Here is a 10,719-nt window from a genome sequence, read left to right as displayed (position 1 = left end):
ATATTTATCGAAAGCCTAGCTATCTTCCTATTATTATACCGAAGAATTCCTTTGATCCTCATAATTTTAAGAATGCAGCCTTTCGATCATGGATAAAGCGGGCCTATACCCATTGTACGAGTATGGTTGACACACACAGAGAATTAAATAACATACGTACAATAGCTGTACAACAGGGATATCGTATAAGTGAAATTAATGCTCTTATTGATAAATTTTGTAATCAAACAAATAGGCAACCTACAAGTAAGAACCAAGAACGAAGAGTAGTTCTCAACTATATTCCTTTCCTTCAATCGATGATTAAAAAAGTATCTCAAAAGAATAATTTAAGAGTTACCTATCGTCGTAATCCGACGATTTATAGAATTTTACGAAATGACAAGAAGAAAGGAAACAGTTACAATACTACAGGAGTTTATTCTATTCCATTAAGTGATCGCCGTTTTAATTCAGAGCTAGTTTACGTTGGTGCCACCATGAGACTTTTAAAACAGAGGATTAAAGAACATAAATATTCTATTACTAAAAACGTGGACAGCACCGTCCTTGCAGCCTTTGCTAAACATCAAGATATTAATGTACATTGGGACAAAGCATCTATAATTAGGACAGCCACCAACAAACAAGTCCTTAAACATATTGAAAAACTTGAAATTTACAAGGCGCATATCAACAAAGGATGCATCAACCATAGAGACGCAGAAAGTCTATCCTGCGCATGGAAATCTTTTTACCATGACGATTAATTTTTATTTTTTAATTATTTTAATTTAATTTCATTCATTACCACGATTAATTTCTTAATATTTTATTTTATTTATGTTTTACGTAATTAATTTTAATTTTTAAACCGTTGTATAGCTTACATTCTATTTTACGTTCGTTTTCCGTTTTAAAGTTCTTAACTGATGAAGACTATTAAATATAGTCGAAAACGTTTTTAAATTTATTAAATACGTTGCTGGAAATAGTAAGGTGGTTTGATTATTTTATGATGTATCAACTGTCAAATTTGTTGTACCTGCTAGGTCATGACTCAACATGGTTTACAACCCAGGTTCTGTAAGTCATTTGTTTGTCATAAGAATGTAGCATTACATATGGCCATATGGCCATTTCTATTTTAATTTCAGAACCTTTTATGAGCCAAAAGGCCACTCTGTACTTTACCCAACTGTGCCTCATGGTGTCAGGAAAGAAATAAAGATTTTTGTGTGTTTGTTTGTTTGTATGTGTGTTTGTGTTTAATCTGGCACCCCTATGTGTAAGGAAAGGCCAAATAATTAAGAGTCTAGTAAATTTTTAAATTTTCAAATGCATTTATATGAATTATTTTGGTCTTATAACAAAGTAAATTCAAAATAATAATCTGACAAATAATGTATATGTCTGTGTTTTCTAAATAAGTATTGTCATTACAAGATCAAATGGGTTATTAGAATGAGAATATAGACTTTTAAACAAAAGTATACAACTAATTTATTTGTACAAAGTATTCAAATACAACATATGCTTTAGTATCAGATGTGCAAATTCTGGCAATACTTAGCAAGAGAGATGGAAGTACTAGCACAGTATATATATATATAAATCATATACAGTTCACAAGATAGTCATTCATGTTCAGTCATGCATCAAGTTTAAGATTACAGGCAAAATCAGATTTTTGTTGATGGATGCTATAAATTTCTGTACATTGTCATCTCCAAAAATCTGTCTGCAACATGATAATGCTTGGTCCAATTCCTCATACCTAGAAGAGTTCATGATCACAAAACTGAAATTGAGATGTCCCCCATTCTCCAGATCTTGACCCTCAAGATTATATTATCATCTTTCTACCATTACTAAGAGCACTTGGAAAAGGCATTTTCAAAGTAAAAATGTAAACAGCAATGCAATTGCTGTAAGGAAAACTTTCCTTATCTAAATTTTTTTTGGATTTTAAATAAAAATTGTAAAAAATAAATTTTTTGTTAAGAAGGTTGCAAAATTTTATTTGAATCTTTGGACTCATCTGCTCAGAAAGTTGTGGACTACAAATGTTTTGTTGGTTTCAAGGTTTTTTCGTGTTCTCTAGCACATTTCTTTATTTAGAATTTAAAATAAAAATATTATATTCCTGTGGCTCTCTTGCAAGTTTATTTAGCAGCAAAAACATTACAGTGCATTTTCAAACTATCTAGAATCTTCTGGAAAGACATCCAGTCACTAATTCACATGCTAGAGAAAGTGTCCATAAGAAATAATTATGTTCAAAAATAATTTTAATATATTATAAAAAACATTTATTGGTTATATTTTTCAGAATTGTGGAGGATAATGGTAGGGGTGGCTCCATCCCAATCATATACATTAGTACAGTGCACTTGTAAACCCAATCATCATAATTAAATTCTACATTTGGTTATGTTTATCAAGTTTTCAGCAAGGAGGATAGGGCTAGGACCATCCTTCTAAGGTATCCTTAAAATTCATCAGATAGATAGCTCCTCAAAGTTTCAGTCTTCTATCTCAATTGGAAGTGGTTGAAATTTGAGTTGCAAGATTTGAGGACATGATAATGATATGCAATAAATATGACTTATAACAAAGTTATTGTTTTCATATTAATCATCTTGATATAATATAGTAATCTGATGAAACCATCAAGTAATTCAAGTAAGATTTTATATTATTTTAATAAAATGCATCTAAATTTCTGTACTACTATTTTTTTTTAACTCTCTACCCATGTACACTAAAGAGGAATTTTTTCCAAGTCCATCATGGATGTGGCCAAGCCTAGAATGGGGTAGCCAAATAGAGAGGAATAGGGATGACATATCTGAGACAGACCACCACCCATCCAGATTAAATCCTGGGTTCCCCAGAGTGGTAGCTTGACACCTTAACACAGCCATCTGGCTGTTAAATTTTTATGCTTTCATTTTTTAATTTTTTTTTCTGAATACATTGTTTCTTTGATTTAATTCCTCTTATAAGGCAAAAATGATTTTACTCTTTTATTAAAATACTCAATTTCTCTAATTTTTAATTTCAATAAAATCTAATTCAAATTTTCAACTGCATTACTGAAAAAAAATTAAATAATTTCAATTTTATTAGTTGATAAAATAAAATCAAGAATTTCATTAATTTTCAACAATTTTTTCCTGAAATATCACCTCTCAGCCCTGTGAAAATTCATTAATAAATTTCAAGAGATTACATTAAACTTTATTCTACTAACAAAACTTTTGAAAATGAAGACTCAAAAATAAAGTCAATGGGCACATTGTCTGGTAAAGTGGCTTTAATACAGGTGGATAAGAAAACCAAGACAGTCTGTTTCAAATAAAATAGGCTGTATCCATTGGCTTGCTTATCCAGCTGTATTAAAGCCACTTTACCAGGCAGTGTGTCCAGTAATATGCAAATGAACTTTTTGGAATAAAACTTTTTAATTATAAATTGTTTTAATTATAAACTTCTCATATTAATAAATAAAATTCTTTCATTTTTAAAATTGTACAGTCTATAAATGTAGAAATTTGAAAGCTTTTAAGGTTTATATTCAGAGCATGAGTAGAAAAAAAATTAATTCTTAATATAATTTTAATTTATTAATGTAAGCAGATTATTTTATATCTAAATTTTATTTATTCTTGTGAATTAATTATTCTATCAATTCCTCCAAAGGCTGGAACTGACACACAATTACATAAGAACTTCACACTCTTCCAAGCAGAAAATATTTTTATTCAAACAACTACTTTCAGCACCATTCAGGACCTGCCTCAAAAAGTGAAAAATAATATTGGACTTCACGCTGAATATTGGATAAGTAAAGTTGAGAAAATTATCATCTAAGCGTTAACAACCTAGATGATAATTTTCTCAACTTTACCTGCCTCAAACTTACAATAACTATAATTGAATTATCATAATTTTAATGATTACTATAATTTTATACATTAATTTATTATTTAAATCTTCATATTATTTTAAACAAGTATATTTTCTGATTAAAACTTACAATTATTCAAAATGTTTTGATGTTAAGAGNACTATCGTCTGTACAGTATGTAAATTAGGTACCGTAAGTCTAATACAGTACTGTAATTTTATACATTTCTTGTGAAAGAAACATTTCTTATTCAACGGCAATAAAAATTATTTATATTAATGATGTCTCCAAAGTTCAGCGAAGTTTTCGCAGAAAAATAACATCAGAAATCACGGCCGCGGTTTGCTGAGTTATTCCGCGACGAAAACAAGCTTGAGCAATGGCGATGTCGAACGGTGCACACTCGGTAAGTAATCCTACAATTTTTTGTTTATAGCGTAGTTTATACGGATTATTTCCAAAAAAAAATATACTGGAAATGTTGAGTCAGATTAGTCTAGAATCGATTAATTTTATGGAAGAAAACCTTTCAAACAGCCGTAGTCCGTAAACTTCACACGTGTCGGGCTGTGATTGGCTGCGATTCCTACAAAATTGGATTCATAAAGAACGGAACGTATCTACCGTCTTATAGGGGGATCTACTGTATTAATTTTAATTATATGAAAATAATTGCACAATATGTATTTATTTTTTGGAAAATACAAGGGCAGTGGTGCTTCCACCGCTTCCAATGATGACACGCCACTGTATAATACATATCTTTTAAAACAAGCTATACAGTACACTCTTACTAATCTGGCTCTTAATAATCTTTTCTCTTAATTATCCAGCATACCTCTCATTATAATATGTCTCTCTCTTATTTGTGTTTTCTTTATGTACATACAATAAATGTTTAACATTAAATTAATAAAGATTTAACTTACAATTATTGTAACACTGTATATAATTTTGTAAAACAGCTTCAAAAAGAATCAGTACTGAAAGATGACAGGTCATGTAATTCATTATCTTTAGGCCTATATACTCAGTAATCTGGAACTCTCACTAATCTGGCACCACCTGTTGGTATGTGGCTTTTGAGGGGTCAAGATGTGTGTTAGATCCTCTATGCATTTTGCACAGTTTATGGAGGACTTATCTACTTTTTTTGTACTGACTTGTAATTTGTTGGGTTCCTCTTATCGAATATTTTCATCTGGTGAAAGAATTTTATCACTTCGTGAAATTTTTGCCAAGTTAAAGAATTTGGATCTTATGAAGCTTCGCTGCTCTCTCTCTCTCAGGCTTCTGTCGACCTTTCTTTCCGGGTAAAATATATGTTACTATATATATTATACCTGAATATTAATATTATTAGTCCTGATAGCTTCCCTGTATCCTATAATTTCTATTCAGGTATCTTAATTTTTATGCTGTGCTCTGGCCATTCAAACCTCCTGTCTAAACAAAGTCCATTGTTTCGAGCAATCCATTGTTCTCTCAATTCTCAAACTTTCCACCTTAATACTCTGCCTTTTGTTTTGGGCTTTCCTTAGCTGTTTTCCATTAGTTACTTAATTTTACCTATTGCTGTTTTTTCTTGTTATTTAATTACTACTTTCATTCCACTTGTGGAGTCCCATTGGTGGACCTGCATTCTGATTGAGTTTCCACTCTTTTCTGTACTTTCGGCAATGGTGGTGCTCGATTCTTCCAAATTTTGTGATGCTGCATACAAAATTCTGGATGAGGTCAAGAGCTATCAAATGGATAACAGCAAGTCTCGTTTAGATACCTGTGAGCACTCCAAGTATATTGTGAATCAGGTCCAGTGTGTCATCAATCTAGCCAAGTCTGCTTTCTCTGTTTACAATCATCTCTCTGTAGTTAATAACATCGACGACATTGCTATGAAACAAGACATTAATGAGTTGCTGGCAATTCATTCTCAGAAAGCTGAAAAAATTCTCACTGAGGCAAGAGGCCATTAAAGGCCTTCAGTGTGTTTCCTCCACTGACTGCCAGGGAGGAGTGCTTGTGGGGCCTGACCCCAGCCCCAGTTTTAGTGAGGTTGTTTCTAGACCTGCTAAGTCAGATAAGGCAGGGTTGACTAATGTTACCTTTTATTTCACTGTTCTCATCTATGGCGAGTCAGGAACTGAAGACTGAGAACATCAGGCATATTCTGACCAGCAGTAACATTCCACATGTGCTGAAGATTGGCATTCAAAGAATAAAATTCAAGATGGGTTTGCGATTGATCTGACAAAGATGATGTGGAAAAACTGCAGAAGGCAGTTGAGGTGGTTCCTATCCTGTGTGCCACTGCTCCTAAAAAGCACCGTCCTTTAATCAAAGTTATCTTGGTTCCTAAATCTATTAGTCAAGATGACCTACTTGACTTCATGTTCCAACAAAATGCGAAATTTCTGAGTGTCTTTCTAAAGAAGATTTTCTAGATCAAGCGTGTATTCATTTCCCTATTAGTCAGAAGAATCCATTGTTCATTACTTGGGTGCTTGAGGTTTTCCCCATTTTAACAGTGAAACTAATGAAAGGTCAGAAGGTTAATCTGCAATGAATGAGATGCAGTGTTGTTGACAATAGCAGTTAGTCAATGTTTTAAATGTCTTCGGTTCAGTCATTATGCTATTAAATGTGATGCCAGAACACATTCATGTAGCCAATGTGGAGGTGACCATTCTTTTTGTTTTGTTTTCTCATTGTCTTGTGCAGTAACAGTACACAGGGTTTTCTGACTTTTTGTTACAGTGCTTTTAACCACTGTAACCAAAAGTCAGGAAACCCTACATGTTTTAACTGCACTAGAGAAAAGATTTCAGGCAACTTCCATAATACTCTTGACAAAGCATACCCTGTTTATCTTCATGTCAAAGCACAAGTCATGGCCAGGATTGATTATGGCTCTTAATCAGAACCCTGGTAGTAGTCCTCAGGATGTTAAAATTAGATTCATTCGGGAAAATTTGCAGCATGCTATTGCTGCAGTCTTGCAGCTTTGTCAGGAATTGCAGCATTATGATGTGGCTCTTGCTCAAGAGCCATTTTGTTGTGACAACAAAGTTTCTTGCTTTTGGACAAGTGATATCATCCTGCAACACAATGCAGGTCTCCCTTGGGATGCAGACATCATCATCAACCCCAATCTTCCCGTTGTCTTTCATCCATGGGTCAAGTTCTCCAATACATGTCTGTCTCAAGTTTAACCTCCCTCACTTTTGTGTAATTGTTTACAACGTCTATGACTCCATTAGGCATAATATTCACGAGATGCTTAGTGATCTTAGTTCAGTGATGGGCATTTTCATAATGCCTTGTTTCTCATTGTCGGGGACTTCAACTCACACTCACCCACCTGGGGTGGGGAGCATATAGATGAGTGAAGTGAGGCTGTTGAGAACTTTGTTGACCTCATTATTTTGAATGATTGCTTCTTTTGTCCTACTTTTTCCTCTAACAACGGTTGATCTGACCATCTGCTCAAGTGGCCTATGTCCCTTTATTGGATCATGGGGGTTCATGATAGGGATAGTCTCCAATCACGGGTATATTTTTTTTCAAGCTGAACACTATTCATCAGTCTTTGCATCCAATTACAACAGGCCCTTTAATCAATACGAACTCTGCAGACTGGAGTCTTTTTGCTGATACACTGCAGGGTGTGGACAGTGATGTTGGTCACAACCATACTTTTGAGTAAGCAATGAATTTCATTGACAATGTAATCACTAGGATTGATAAGGCTTGCAACCTGGCTATTCCTAGAAAGCGATTTGGCTGACGGGCGGTGGAGTAAAAAAACTCTCTGTGATGAGAAGTACGAACAACCAACTCTGTAAACGTTTTCAACAATGTTGGGATCATCAACGAAATGCTTCCAGGGAGGAGTATCTCAGATATCAGCGTCTTTATAAGGATGCCATAAAAAAATCAAAGTATGAATCATGGAAAGACTTTTGTTCCAATGCTGGTAGGGATTAATAGGGTTTTATTCACAAATTGTGTTCAAATAAACTCAAAACACTGTTTTGAGTAGTGCCAATGACCTTGGAGGAGAGAATGCTTCTCTGGAGACCATTATGGATCATCTGTTCAATCACTTCTGTCCTCTAGACAATCCAGAGGAGGATGGATTCCTTGCAGCAAAGCAACATCAGAGCATTTGTTCCACTGAGAGAACTCACTGACAATGACCCTCCATTCACCTTTTTTGAAGTTAGTGAAATTATTAATAAAATTAATAAGAAAGCTCCTGGTCCTGATTGCATATCATCAAAAATCGTCAAGGAGATTTGGAAGATTCATCCTGACATGCTGCTGAATACATACAACTTGTGCCTTGGTTTTGATATTTTTCTCAAGTCCTGGAAGCAGGCTCAGCTGGTGGTGATTCCTAAAAAATGGCATGAACCCTCTACCTTGGGCAACATGAGGAACATATCGCTTCTCTCCTCTTTGGGAAAGTACTCAACAGGCTCCTTTATGACAGATTTTCCTGGCATCTGGAAGGTAGCAGGTTTTTTTCATCCTGCTCAATACAGTTTTCATCAGCATAGAAGCTTGACAGATGCCCTAGTTGATCTCACTAACAATATACAGCAGCTGCTTGAACACAATAAGTATGTCTTCAGGATTAGTCTCAATCTTCAAAATGCATTCAATACTGCTCGGTGGCCACAGATCCTCCTTAGGCTGGCACAAAGTGGCTGCCCTGCAAACCTCTTTTAACTTGCAGAGAACTTCCTCTCTGATAGAGAAACCACCATGTCATTGGGCCACAATATTTTTACCTGCGAACTTCAGAGGGGCTGTCCACAGGGAGCTGTCTGTGGACCCCTTTTATGGAACATTCTTTTTGATAACTTCTTAAGAACAGACTTTGGCTTCAGTAGCTAGCTGCATCTTTGCTTATGCAGATGAACCATCATCTTTCCTGCAAACTCCAGGCAGGCCAGTGAGACCACAACTTCCAGTATCCTTTCAGTGGTGTGTGACTGGGGCAGGCACAATAAACTTGTTTTTAATGCTTCAAAAATAAGAGGTATTGTTTTCTCAAGGCCACACAACACAGACTTATATCAAAGGACTCTGTGTATCAAGATGGAAGAGAGGTCTGTTAAAATTTTTAGAGCTCAAATTTCTAAGTATAATTTTGGACAAGCGACTTACTTGGCAGGTGCATGTTAAACATGTTACAGATAGGACAAAATGTTATCTTCAACAGTCTGCAAAGAGCTGCCAAGAATAAGTGGGGTCTGGGTTTTGATGCCCTCAACCCAATTTACAATTGTATGTTCACACCAATAATCACTTATGCATGTGGCATTTGGAGTGGGCCTGTGACCACTCGCATTACAGACATAGACTGTTGTCAGCACAGAGGAGGGCCTTGATCTGGCTTACCCATGCAAAATCTACTGCCTCCAATCAGTCCCTGCAGGTCATTGCCAGAAAGCTTCCCATCCATCTACAGCTTCAGCAGACTGCTAAGTGATACTTTATCTCCAGAGGGTTTGATGCCGATATTGGAGGCTTCTTCTCCCTTCAGCAACGTACGAGGTTAACAGAAAAGTAGACGAACTTCCACACCCAGCCCACAGGAGGGGGCTATATGCAAGACAGGGTTATTTACTAAACACAAAAGTTTTCACCAATGGATCAAGGACTGATAATGGCACTGGGTGTGCCTTTTCTGTGTTTTCAGAAGGAAAAGAAATTTTCTTTGACACATGTGTTCTTCACCTGGAGTGCTCAGTCTTCCAGGCTGAGGTCCTTGCCATTCTTTTGGCAGTTCATTGGTGCAAGGAGAATCTTGTTGGAAGGGCAATTAACATCATCACTAACAGCTCTGCAGCTGTGCACTGTCAGGTGACTCAGTTTCTCATGGGACATGGGCAGTTCAACATGTATCTCTGTCGATTCCATAAGTCAAGTTCAAAGCTGTGCAGTTATTGTGGAGAGGCGGACAGGGTTCAGCACTACATCTATGCCTGCCCAATGCCTCATGACATAAGGCAACTTGTAAACTTCAGTTGCATGTTAAAAATATGAATTGGGCCTGCAATCTGAGTCTCTTTCTTGAGAACAAAGACAACTACTTCCTGCTGAAAAGCCTTATCAAGCAGTATTTGGAAGTACTTACATCCATTAACTAGCTTCATATGCACAATGTCATATGTCTTCTGTCCTGTTCACATATGATGTATCATAAAATAAAATAACTTACTGGAATTTAATTAAAATAATCAAACCACCTTACTATTTCCAGCAACGTATTTAATAAATTTAAAAACGTTTTCGACTATATTTAATAGTCTTCATCAGTTAAGAACTTTAAAACGGAAAACGAACGTAAAATAGAATGTAAGCTATACAACGGTTTAAAAATTAAAATTAATTACGTAAAACATAAATAAAATAAAATATTAAGAAATTAATCGTGGTAACGAATGAAATTAAATTAAAATAATTAAAAATAAAAATTAATCGTCATGGTAAAAAGATTTCCATGCGCAGGATAGACTTTCTGCGTCTCTATGGTTGATGCATCCTTTGTTAATATGCGCCTTGTAAATTTCAAGTTTTTCAATATGTTTAAGGACTTGTTTGTTGGTGGCTGTCCTAATTATAGATGCTTTGTCCCAATGTACATTAATATCTTGATGTTTAGCAAAGGCTGCAAGGACGGTGCTGTCCACGTTTTTAGTAATAGAATATTTATGTTCTTTAATCCTCTGTTTTAAAAGTCTCATGGTGGCACCAACGTAAACTAGCTCTGAATTAAAACGGCGATCACTTAATGGAATAGAATAAACTCCTGT

At 35.2% G+C, this 10,719-nt stretch overlaps 1 protein-coding gene across 1 annotated transcript in view; it reads right to left on the bottom strand.

Moving 5' to 3' along the window:
- Positions 1 to 10,719, bottom strand: part of LOC111635688 (ATP-binding cassette sub-family D member 2-like) — a gene marked incomplete at its 5' end in the record, with an annotated part of 81,098 nt that overhangs the window by 35,978 nt on the left and 34,401 nt on the right. The window contains one exon of the mRNA XM_023380725.1: positions 8,485 to 8,645. Coding sequence (XP_023236493.1) covers positions 8,485 to 8,645 — 161 coding nt within the window. The remainder of the gene's footprint in view (positions 1 to 8,484; positions 8,646 to 10,719) is intronic.

The sequence above is a fragment of the Centruroides sculpturatus genome, unplaced genomic scaffold (genome assembly GCF_000671375.1).
Source record: "Centruroides sculpturatus isolate CEXI.00-Female unplaced genomic scaffold, Cexi_2.0 scaffold882, whole genome shotgun sequence".
Taxonomy (NCBI): domain Eukaryota; kingdom Metazoa; phylum Arthropoda; class Arachnida; order Scorpiones; family Buthidae; genus Centruroides; species Centruroides sculpturatus.
This window is presented reverse-complemented; position numbering and strand designations above follow the sequence as displayed.